Below are 12,719 nucleotides of genomic sequence, written 5' to 3' on the forward strand. Positions count from 1 at the left end.
GGGATGCCAAGAGATGACTTCAAGGATTGGTTAGTCAATCGGTTAACTAACAAGGTTTCGGAAATTCCCATAGTTGACAAGGATAGTTGGAAATGTAGGTGATTATGGAAGGAGGAGTACAATTCTCAATGGAAGCCCTTTTTCCTGTCTAATAAGCAAGTCATATCATTTTCTTGTGTGTTTTAGGGAACATAAGTTTACTTTCCACAGGGATTGGAGGAGAATAAGACCTGCACACCCCACCCCCCTCCAAATAGGAAACCACACAGCAATTTCTGCTTGGGGCTCATTGAGTCCAGTTTCATTTTTCTGCCACCCTTCCAACTCTTTTAATAATGATTCTTGCTCAGCCAATACATTTCAAAGAAACATCTCAAATGCAATTGAGCCATGTGTTATGGTGGGGAAACCGTGAACCCTTGCTTTGCCGAATAATTGTGTCATTTTTGGATTTTCAGTTCCTGCGATGATTACATCCTACCCAAACACCACCCTGGCCACTCAGGGTCAAAAGAAGGAAATGAGCTGCACGGCTCACGGTGAGAAGCCCATCATAGTCCGCTGGGAGAAAGAGGACCGGATCATTAACCCTGAAATGGCCCGTTATCTCGTGTCCACCAAGGAGGTGGGGGAGGAGGTGATTTCTACTCTGCAGGTAAGAGCATGGCAAACAGGACAGATGAGCACCTACCTTCACAGGCAGAATAATCCTGTCCTTTCACATACGTGACTGCATGTCGGGGAAAGCCACAGATCATCATCAACAGTTACAATGGGGCTCCCTTGGTGTTCCAGTGGGTGAGACTTCGCCTTGCAATGCAGGGGGTGCTGGTTCAATCCCTGGTTGGACACCTAAGATCCCACATGCCTCACAGCCAAGAAACCAAACAACTTTTTAATAAAAAGAACAAAACAAAAAACAAATTCAATAAAGGCTTTAAAAATGATCCATGTAAAAAAAAAATCTTAAAAAAAAGAAACATTTATGAAACACTATCTCTCTACTTTTATATATAAAGGGATTCCAGAGTAGCCTTCAAAAATAGTACTTTATCCTACATGTGGTTAAGAGTGAAATTATTGCCAACATGGCAGGAAAACAAACTGTAATAATAATAAAAAGAAGAGAGAAATGGCATATTTTTTAATTTATTTTTTTATTGAAGGATAATTGCTTTATAGAATTTTGTTGTTTTCTCTCAAACCTCAACATAAATCAGCCATAGGTATACATATACCCGCTCCCTTTTGAACCTCCCTCCCGTCTCCTGCCCCATCCCACCCCTCTAGGTTGATACAGAGCCCCTGTTTGAGTTTCCTGAGCCATAAAGCAAATTGCCATTGACGATCAATTTTACATATGGTAATGTAAGTTCCTGTGTTACTCTTTCTGTACATCTCACCCTCCCCTCCCCTCTCCCCAAGTCAATAAGTCTATTCTCTATGTCTGGACAAATAGCATCTTTTAATGACAGGTAATTCTGGAGAAATGACAGCCTACACTGTGCACTTTTTTTTTTAACTTCCTGAAAAAAAAGTCAGAAGAATTCTGCCACAAAAATATTATAAGGAAAATATTTTGCTTCTTGGGGGAAAACCCAGAGTAAAAAAGTATTGCAGTCTCTTAGAATTTTTAGCACTGCTGGTAGTTAGCTGAGTGATTCTTTTAATATGGGGGAGAAATGATGCTATAAAACACACATGAGGGACAAAAAAGTCCCGTGTTTGAAACGTGCGTATCGATTCACTCTCAGATCCAATCTTGGAGTCCTGGGAGACCAAACCTTTATTGCAATGTTTATAGATCTGTTTTGTTTAGGCAGGATTGCTCTGGCTGTTTTAAAAATCCACTATGAGATTTAACCAAAACTCCTCCCAATGACACTGTTTAAATATTTACAAATATAGTACCTGATGGTCTGATGGACACTCTGCCAGTGATGTAGAGAAACTTCATCAGGATGGGCTCTACTGGCTCATGAGAAATATTTTGGAAATTGTTTGTTAAGGCTCATCATTGTCTTTTAGAGACAAACATATATATCAATAATGTAAAGAAGACATTTAATAAAACATTTATCTTGACTTAAAAACAAAATCCACTATGAGATTTTTTTTTTAAAGTGGGAGTATGTGGAATATATGTCAACCTGAATGTGACATCCTACATACATTTCACATCCAATTTAATGAGCTGGCAGCTGACATGGATTATGTACACTGAATCTATCCATTGGCACATTTACAATTGTGCTGAAATAATTTGTTCTCAGCTTTTTGTGTCCCTGTGTGTGAGTGTGTTTATGTGTGTGCTTGGGGCTGGGAGGAGAGTGAGAGTGGAGAGATTTTTGTAACCAAGAGCCCTTTGAGTTGTTCTCTCTCTGCATTCCTCTGGGTAAGATGGATTTCTCTCTGCTTTACACATAGATTTTGCCAACGGTAAGAGAAGATTCTGGCTTCTTCTCCTGTCACGCTATCAATTCATATGGGGAGGACCGTGGAATAATTCAGCTCACGGTGCAAGGTAGGACGGACAGAACCTAGGGGGAGAAACTCGGCGGTGTCAGGACAGTAAGTGTGTGCCCAGGCTCTGGTGTCCGAGTGGCCTCAGCTTGACACATCACACTTCCAAGTCCTAAGAAGATGTTGAATCTGAACAAAGTTGGTGCTAAAGCTTCATTTTACAGATCTCACAATTATACCAAGGTGCAGCCCCCACACAGAGGGAGCAAAGTCCATAAAGGAACTGGGTCAGCTGACTGGGCAGCCCAACGTTGTGCCTTTCTTATTCAAATTTAGGAATCCTTACTAGATGTTCTGCCCCTGGAGGAGGGAAATGGCAACTCACTCCAGTATTCTTGCCTGGGAAATCCAATGGACAGAGGAACCTGGTGGGCTACAGTCCATGGGGTCGCAAAGAGTCAGACACGACTTAGTGGCTAAACAACAACTAGATGATCTGAATGAAAGTTTCATATTCGGGGCCAAAATAGTTTCTGATTAATAGATCCCGAGCCAGACCAGAAGAGTGACATGTAAATCCTCAGGTTTGGTCCAGCTTTATAAGTGCTATGACAATTGGCAAATTTGGAAAAATAAAATTGTTCCATCCTAAAATGCGATTAGGAAAAAAATACTTCCAGGTTAAAAAACACAAATAAATAAGTCTGCCGTGTTGAATGCTGACAAAGTTTTTGTGAGTCACTCGGGATTTTCACTAGCATCTTATGCCTGAACAATGTTCAAACTAACCCAGGTTTTCTGTTGACCACACAGAGCCCCCAGATCCTCCTGAAATTGAGATCAAGGATGTGAAGGCACGTACCATCACCCTCAGGTGGACCATGGGCTTTGACGGGAACAGCCCCATCACGGGCTATGACATTGAATGCAAAAATAAATCAGGTAAGTCCTTCATTTCCTCCAGCTGTAGTTCCACTTCCAAAAGCTGTTTTATTGGTTGCCTTTTAATGTAAGCACAAGCTAGACTGCGGGAAACTCAGAGGGAGCTCTTTTCGCCAGTCTCTGTCTTTCCTTGCATGAAGCACACCACCCCCATTTCCTTTAGTAGGAGTGATTTTGTGTTGAGATCTCTTTGTTGGGTCAGCCCTGCCTCTTTTCTCCTTAAACCAGCAGGACCTCAATCCTGCTCCCTCCCCGTGGGTCACTGTGGCACTGTCACCACCAAAGGGTGCACAGGCTGCTGCCAACCCAACCTGGCCACTGCGTTATTTTTCCCACCTCCCTGTCTTCCCCCTGCTTCCCTAGTGTCCACATCCCTGAGCACTGGCTGCGTTCAGTATCCGCGGGCTGAGCTGAACCATGGTGGTTTGTGCAGAGGGCCACATATTGCTGAGACAGCACTGACCCTTCAGGGACCTCCTGGATGTGCAGGGACAGGCTGGTGGCACAGATGCAGCCAGGCACGCCTGTGCTTCGCTGGGCAAGTGGCCAGCTCACCAAGAGCCCAAAAATAAAACAGACCAGCTGTCAGGACCACATCAGGCACGCCGGTTGATCATCTTAAAGTGACAATGACAGGACCACTTTGAACATTAGGACCCATCAGGCCGAGGGGAGGGTACCCCCACTGTGGCTCCAGGTCTGGACTTAGACACGAAAGATGAGGAATTAGAGAAGCATCAGCTCATGAGGGTTTAATGGTCTCACAGTCCAGGAAAGTGGCCTCGTTTCTCACTTTCTAGGCACCGTGCATCACTTCACAGCACACTGTCATGATACATTTATCTCGTGAGCTGAAGCTGGAGCAAAAAATTAAGCTGGTGGCATGTAGAAAGGCAGGTCAGGTGGGCAGAAATGTTTCTGTAGGAGCAGGCAAGGGGCAGAGTGGGGCAAAGGGTGAGACTGGATGAGGAAGTGAGTCCAGAAAAGGGCTAAGGTGGGGGTTAAGGAAAGGAATTACTGAGGATGAAAACAGCTTGGATCAAACCAAGAACAGAGGTCATAGCAATAGTGCTTGAGGATGGCTAGAAGTCCTGGGTTAGAGATGCATAAGGAAAGATGTCAGAAGAGGCATGGTGACCAGCTTGGTTCCCTGAGCCACAACAAGAGACCTGGAAGTGAGGTGATGCTTCCATGGACCTTGAGAAAGCCTCCTGAGAGGAGCATGGTGGCTGTGGTCACACAGTCCCCTGGAAACCAGATCCCATGCAGGGGATGGAGATAGAGGACGGCCAGTGAGCAAGCTGTGGGCAGTGTTGAACCAGCAGGGATCTTTCAGAAATCAGTACCAATGGGCTTGCCCAGGGCCAAGGGCAGAGAGGAGGCCCTGCCTTCGTTCTAAAGAAATAAGGGCAGGATGGAACCAAAGATTGAGAAGTTCTGAGATCTGGGTCTTGAAGTCTTTTAGGTGAGGCAGGCATGTTCTTGCAGAAAACAACCTGGAAACTGAGGGCAAGAATGAAAACTTGGCAGGAACACAGACACACACCGTAGGGATACTCTGCAGTCTACAGAGAGAGGGACAGACCCCCACCCCCTCAAGCCTCGCAGGTCAGCACTAGTAGAAGGACTGCAGGTCTGGGAGCTAGTGCCCACAGAGCCAGTCAGGGGAGCAGCTACATGCCTCCCTGTCTTCAGGGGATCGGTCATTTCCAGGTGCTCATGATGATCCAGTGGTTCCTCAAGGGAGTTTGGGTTCAGCGTGTCTCTGGCCATGTCTCTTACCAGCTGTAACCACCCCCGCCACCATCCCATCCCTGGACCACACAGTTACTATGGTTACTCCCACCTGCTGCTCAGACCCCATTCCTCATTTGACCTCCACAGGGATATATCCCAGGTCCACATTCAAGCCCATGCCTCCCTCTCATGTGCTGCTGCAGTCTCTCTCCTTTCCTTGCCTGGCAGATATGTGAACTCATATTTAACTGTGTCTGTGTGTCTTTTTTTAATTTATCAGTATTTTCTTTTATTGAATCTGGATTTTGACTCAAGTTAGAAAAGTCGTTCTCTGCACTGTGATCATAAAATAAATCAACCTGTTTTCTTCCATTGTTTTGTGTTTCTTTGCCTCCCTTTTCTAAATTGAGGTCTCCAATCCATTTGGAGTCTACTCTTGTGTACACTGGGAGAGATGGATCTGATTTTATCGTCTCCAAAAATGGGTCTTCTGTTGCCCCAACAGCATTTATTAAAAATCCACCTTTGTCCAGTGATTTCCGATGCCGCCTTTATCACGTACTAACTTTTCGTATGTTGTTGTTCAGTCACACATTCGTGTCCCGTGGACTGCAGCACGCCAGTCTGCCCTGTCTTTCACCATCTTCTCAGAGTTTGTTCAAACTCAAGTCCACTGAGTCGGTGATGCCATCCAACGATCTCATCCTCTGCTGTCCCCCTTCCATGTGTAATTGAATCCATTTCTGGACTTTCCTGTTCCGTGGGTTTACCTATATACTAATGCAGCAGTCCCAGACTGTTTTAATCATAGAGGCGTTATGTCTTAACATTTGGTAAGGCTATTCTATCCTTGAAACTTTCCCTCCCTGTGTTTTCTTAGCTTTCCATATATAATTTCAGGATCAACTCATTTAGCTCCATAAACACATGTTTTTGTTATTGTTAATGGTATCCCATTAAGTTCATTAATTAGAGCTTATGACATTTTTATGATGATGCTGTGGATTGAATTCCCACCCCTAAACTCTTTGATCAAATGACCTCCCTTGAATGGTTTGAAAACAGACAACACTCCTTAGTTTTCCATTTGCCAAGAAAAATAAAATATCCCAAGTTCCTTTGGGTGTCCCTCCTCGGACCATCACCTGGCCCTTCAGCTCCACTCACCCCGTGGCAGCGCCCCTGGGGTCATCTGTCTGGGCACAGGCACAAAGGAGCCATCACCTCCCTCGTTTGGAGCCTTTGACTTTTTTCACGTAGCCTGCATCCTGCTGATTTCTATGGCAGCCACATACTGGGTTCCTAGTAGCCACTACTTTACTCCAGGTGGACACCAAGATCTGCCTTCCATCCCCTTCCAGCATCTTGCCCTGTGTGCCAGGCCAGCCCATTGGCCTACTGTGTCTACTCCAGCCTGCCATGTTCCCCACATCCCTTCTTGGGTGCCTTCTCCCCGAGGCCTCACAAATCGCTGCCTGGGCTTAGTGCCTTAGTACTCCCCCACCCCCGCCGCCTTTCACACAAGGGCTCTCCTGCAAGGAGAAGACAGAGCAGAAGTGGCTCCCCCAGGTGCCGATCCTCCCTTCTCTCACCCAGCACCATAGATCTCATCCTTCTCCACGCCACTTCTTCATTTTCTACCTTTTGCGTAATTTTGCCTCTCAGACTTTGGGTCACCCTCACTTATTCAAGCCTCTAACAACTCCTCTCCAAATGAAGTTCACTGCCTTACATTTGTCCTTGATGATCTGCTGTCCTCCTGACTCAGGCCATATCCCCTTCAAGCTGGGCTCATCAACAAGCATCCAGTTCAACCACACTGCTCCTGGGGGCTCTCCACAGTCTTCACTCTGGTGATAATTGGACTTTTAGAGGCAGAGACTCGACTCTGAACCTCTGCATCCTCTTTACCCCTGATCTCTCTGGATCGTGTCATAGAATCCTACCTCCTTTCTCAACAGGTGCTTCTCACTTATTTTTCCTAAACCAAGGGGCAAATCTGACCCTGCACAGCTCTCACCTTTCGCTCCTACAAACCAGAGGGCTTAACAACAACTCTTAGCAAAGTTCCACCCCCCCGCCCCACTGCACTTAGCCAAGCTCTCTGCACTGCTCCTCCTCATCAGGAAGCCAAGTCAGAAGCTCGTCAGAAGTCTTCCTCTAAGCACGTGAGACTTCCATCAGATTCCTAGAAAATTGAAATTGAGTCTCATCAGATATCCAGCAGAGACCTTGTGAAGGTCCCATGCTGCAGGAAGCCAGCCTAGAACTTGTGGATAGCACAAGTGGGGTCAAATCCCAGCCTCACTTCTCAGCACCTCAACAACACGGTCTGAGGTTCTTGACCTTCACAATGAAAATAAAAATCCCCGCTTCATGAGGATGTTGTCAGCATCCAATTGAAAATACATTCTGTCCAGACTCTAGCTGTGCAGTAGAATGACCCAGAGAGTTGTTGTTCAGTCACTCAGTGCTGTCCAACTCTTCCTGATCCCATGGGCTGCAGCATACCAGGCCTCCTTCCCTCACCATCTCCTGGTGTTTTCCCAGGTTCATGTTCATTGCATCAGTGATGCCATCCAGCCATTTCATACTCTGATGCCCACTTCCACTTCTGCCCTCAATTTTTTCCAGCATCAGGGTCTTTTCCAATGAGTTGGCTGTTCACATCAAATAACCAAACTATTGGAGCTTCAGCTTCAGCATCAGTCCTTCCAATGAGTATCCAGGGTTGATTTCCTTTAAGATTGACTGGCTGGATCTCCTTGCAGTTCAAGGGACTCTCAAGAGTCTTCTCCAGCACCACAGTTTGGCATCAATTCCGTGGCCCTCTGCCTTCTTTACCATCCCGTTCTCACAACCGTGCATGACCACTGAAAAGACCATAGCCTTGATACACAGACCTTTGTTGGCAAGGTGATATCTTTGCTTTTCAACACACTGTCTAGGTTTGTTATAGCTTTCATGCCAAGAAGCAATTACTAACCCTGTAAACAATTAAAGGCCTGATGCTAAGTCATGGATGGAGCCACAGGTGGTTCTAACCACGTGAGATTCTATATGGATGCCAGTTTTAATGTCAGATGGTTCATCACCCAGTTTCACTACTTATTAGCTCTGTTAACCAGACCAGGTTGCCTACCCTCTCTGAGGACTGTTTTTTTTCCCAGGTAGGAATAGCACCATGAATCTCAGAGATGCCCTTGTGGCTCTCATATGCTACAACCGCCCAGAGAGAGAAAGGCATTTTTTTAAAGCACAGATTTGTTTAAAGTACCACCCCTAGAGATTCTGACTGCACATATGTGAAAGTGCAGTTGTCAGAAATCTTTGAGTTGTTTCCGATGTGCCCACAAATATGGGGACCGCAGAAGTCACCCTTGTAAAATTCCTAGCAGGGCACCCAGCGAGCAGATGCTGCTCCGAAACCTGAGTTCACCTTGCTTCTGGCTTTTCTTCACCCACCACCTTGACTTCTGCCCAAACCCAGCATCTGCTCTTCTCCCCAAAGCTGAGCCCCGTGGTCCACACCATGGAGATTCCCCTTCCCTCTGAGTTTAGGGTTGTTGGGTTGTTGTTGTTCAGTTGCTAAGTTGTGTCTGACTCTTTGTGACCCCAAGGACTGCAGCATGGCAGGCTTCCCTGTCCTTCCCCATCTCCCAGTTTGCTCAGACTCATGTCCATTGAGTCGGTGATGCCATCCAACCATCTCATCCTCTGCCGCCCTCTTCTCCTTCTCCTGCCCAGTGGCAGACCCAGAGAGCAATGCAGAAGGATCCCACAGAGACTGTTCTCTGTGTACAGCTTCCATCAAGGGCCCTATTCTGAGGTTTCAGTCTTGTCTACACCCCAGAAATACAGTTCCTCCCCTTTGACCCCCTTGGACCCCAGAGGCAGCAACTCCCCACTCTTACAGGTGCTGGGAACCTCAGCATCTCCTACAGGTCCCTTTAGCCAAGCCCACATCTCAGTAAACAGACACCTTACACACCATCTTTGTATGACTTACAAAATCTCCTCGATGCTACTTGGGAGTCTAGAAACCACCCTCCGCTTCCTCCATTGGGCAAGACCTGTAATCAATCCTCACAAGCATTTCATTGTTCAACCTGCTCTCCCTGCTCATGTCCTTACCCCAAATCACCCATCCATACTTGCGTCCTCCAGCTCCATCTCTAGGCATGCCTTTCTGCTCATGACATATTCCTCCTAAGAAGTATCTTTATTTTGCCTATCATATGTTCTTGCTAGTTTTATTTGTATTTCAATTTGCAGTTCCATCCTCAAGTGTCAGGATTTCCCTGGGGTCTGTTTTTAATGCTCAGTGTGGTATTCTCAAGCACACTTTGTTTATAACCCACGACCAGTCCGTGTGCACTTCGGCATCTGAGATCAGAAGTGGCATTTTTGGCCCCTTTCTCAGCTCTTCTCCTGGGTAGCCACACCCTGTTTGTGTTCTTCTTTTGATATCATATCACTTGCTAGATTGTGTTTGGGAATTTCACTAGACTTTGCTCTTCTTCATTCAGTTACTTTAAAATCCTTCAGGATGATGCATGTCTTTCTCTTTCTCATCCTCTTGATCTTTACCTGAAAAGCCCACCCTGTAGTGTTTTGAACCATAGTCTAAGAGTTATGATCACTGACATCATCTTTTTCTTTCAAAGTCTAATCATTGCAAGAAAGAAGTTAAAAATACATCCTCTTCTCCAAGGACCATGCACTTCCTGCCTGAGACCCCCACCTTGGTGACTCCCCAGGGGCTATTCCCATGACTTCCCTGGCAGGAAAAGGAGAAGGGCAGTCACTATATCCCTGCAAGCTCTCAGCCATCTCCTAGACACACCTCAGGGAGTATGGCACGTTTCCATGGCTATGCCAGTTCCAGAAGGCTCCATAATGGCCTGGGAAGAGCCGTCAAACCCTACAGGTGTCAGCTTCCTCCTGGGGCTGGTTAGCAACTGCCTCTGCATCATGCAGTGCCTGGAGTTCCTCCCTGTCATCCTAATTATCTTCTCCAGAAGGCCTGACTTTCCTTTTGTGGGACAAGGCTCCTACTTATACATCATTCTGTTGGCATGAACTTCCTTCCCATCACTTGTCCTCTATTGAATCCCATTCTTCTGTTCTTCTATAATTTGTTATTTTGCAGCATATTCTCTTTTTAAATTAATTTTCATTGGCGTATAATTGCTTTACAATGTCATGTTCGTTTCTGCTATACAGCAAAGTGAATCAGTTATATGTGTAAATATTGTTGTTCAGTCGCCAAGCCATGTCTGACTCTTCACAACTCCGTGGACTGCAGCACACCAGGCTTCCCTATTCCTCACATTCTCCCAGAGTTTACTCAAGTTCATGTCATTGACTCGGTAGTGCCATCCAACCATCTTATCCTCAGTCACCCTCTTCTGCCTTCAATCTTTCCCATCTTTGTGGTCCTTTCCAATGAGCCAGCTCTTCTCATCAGAGTATTGGAGCTTCAGCTTCAGCATCAGTTCTTCCTAAGAGTACTGAGGGTCGATTTCCTTTAGGATTGACTGGTTTGATCTCCTTGCAGTCCAAGGGACTCTCAAGAGTCTTCTCCAGCACCACAGTTTGAAAGTATCGATTCTTCAGCGTTCTGCCTTCCTTACTGTCCAGCTCGCACACCTGTGCATGTCTACTGGGAGCCTTGACTACGTGGACCTCTGTTGGCAAAGTGATTGCTTTTTTACACACTGTCTAGGTTTGTCATTGGATTTCTTTCCATACAGGTCACCATAGAGCATTGAGTAGAGTTCCCTGTGCTATACAGTAGGTTCTCGTTAGTTATCTATTTTATACAAGGCATCAATAGTGTGTCTTCTCTTTCTCTGTCATGCCCTTCTCCCTTCAATCATTTGGACTCAAAAGGTACTGCTGCTTTCAGGAAATACCAGTAGCTAGTTTCTATACACTCCATTCCCTGTAAGAGCCCTCAGAGGAAGACTTGAAACCACATATTCCTCCTACAAGTCCAGGAAATCTCTTGCACTTGCAATGATCTTTGGTCAGAGCAGCCCTTGGAACTGCCATGGCCATCATTCATGTGGAAAAGGGTGTGGGGTCATTCCCAGGACCCAGAGGTCTATTTGCCATATATTTCTTCATCTAGGAAATATGCGTTTATTATTTGCCAAGCTCTGTGTGAGCACTGGGCCCACAGCATTAAACATGGCCAGCATGGTTTTGTGCCCCCACAGGGCTTAGAATTCAGCAGGAAACTCAGACCCTAGGTGCAATTCTTATAAGTCTGATGAGCTCAGCAGAGCAAATGCAAGAGCATCCTGGGATGGGCAGGGTGGCGTGAGAGTATGCATGCATTCTCTCTGCCACCATCTCGGGGGCATCTTGGTACTTCCACAACCACAATCATCTGTTGACCCCTCCCAATCCCAATCAGCACCTGCTCAAACTCTTTCTGAAATAAGAACTATTCATCGATGTGCTCATCATTGGTTGAAGCCCAAAAGCCAGCAGGTGCACACCATCATGGATTCAATGACAACTCTTTGCAGAAGGCATGCCCTGTCCTTAAAATTAGCTGTGGTTGAAAATAATTCCTACAGTAAAGGGTTGGAGACAACAATGATTTCAAAACTTAAAACTGAGAAGTATACTTTATGACCAGTGCTTATGAGGGAGACTGAGATTAGTTTTTTAGTATTTCATTTTTACCACCCTCCTTTTTGGAGAACAAGGGGTCTGATACGGCTAAAGGCTTTGCTGGTTTTCAAATACCTTTAAGAACTAGGGATTTTTTTCTTTTGGGTGGAGAGCTGCTCAAACCATACTTTTTTTTTTTTTTAATCATCTTGTACCATGAGTGTTTGGAAGTAGCTGTTTTTCACTTTATTGGCATAAGCTTCCCCCGCTTCTATTCTCCTCTGTGATTTCTGCCAAGGAGTCTGTTGTGTTGCCTCGGACAAAACTCCCTGAAACAAGCTGCCTGCAGCCCTGTACCCCACAATGTGGGTGTTGAATGTTTAGTTTTGCATCCCCTCTGATGGCTAGCCCACCAGAATAGGGGCAGCATTGCATTGAGAATTCACTTTGAGTTGTAACTTTTTTCTTTCTTAAAAAAATTCCTACTTGTGAACTTTCAACAGCAGAGGGAAAAAACTCATGTCTCTATCTCTTCTTTTTTGAAAAACAAAACCCAAAAGACTCCTGGGATTCTGCTCAGAGAACCAAAGACGTTTCCCCTCAGCTGAACTCGGCCACCATCATTGACATCCACCCTTCCTCCACCTACAGCATCCGCATGTACGCCAAGAACCGGATTGGCAAGAGTGAGCCTAGCAACGAGCTGTCCGTCACCGCGGATGAGGCAGGTATGTCTGGTGGGCAGGGGGCCTCAGGGAGCAGGCTGACGGGGCTCAGATGGTTAATGCAAAGTCACAGCCATGATGAACACTCTCTGGAGCTCCACGCCCGTCAAAAACACAGACAGCACTCTCTGCCTACTTTGAAGGCACTGTTCTTCAAACAGGACTCAGGTCAAGGTTCTCACACCCAAGACTTAAAAGAAGACATATGAGGCTAATGATCTGGTG

At 45.9% G+C, this 12,719-nt stretch overlaps 1 protein-coding gene across 1 annotated transcript in view; it reads left to right on the plus strand.

The window, feature by feature from the left end:
* The window catches only part of DSCAM (Down syndrome cell adhesion molecule), an 853,542-nt gene that overhangs the window by 694,930 nt on the left and 145,893 nt on the right, over nucleotides 1–12,719 (plus strand). Inside the window, exons 13-16 of the mRNA XM_010835014.1 lie at nucleotides 459–655; nucleotides 2,428–2,524; nucleotides 3,277–3,405; nucleotides 12,330–12,497. Of these exons, the coding sequence (XP_010833316.1) occupies nucleotides 459–655; nucleotides 2,428–2,524; nucleotides 3,277–3,405; nucleotides 12,330–12,497 (591 nt within the window). The remainder of the gene's footprint in view (nucleotides 1–458; nucleotides 656–2,427; nucleotides 2,525–3,276; nucleotides 3,406–12,329; nucleotides 12,498–12,719) is intronic.

Source organism: Bison bison, unplaced genomic scaffold (genome assembly GCF_000754665.1).
Source record: "Bison bison bison isolate TAMUID 2011002044 unplaced genomic scaffold, Bison_UMD1.0 scf7180017864037, whole genome shotgun sequence".
Taxonomy (NCBI): Eukaryota; Metazoa; Chordata; class Mammalia; order Artiodactyla; family Bovidae; genus Bison; species Bison bison.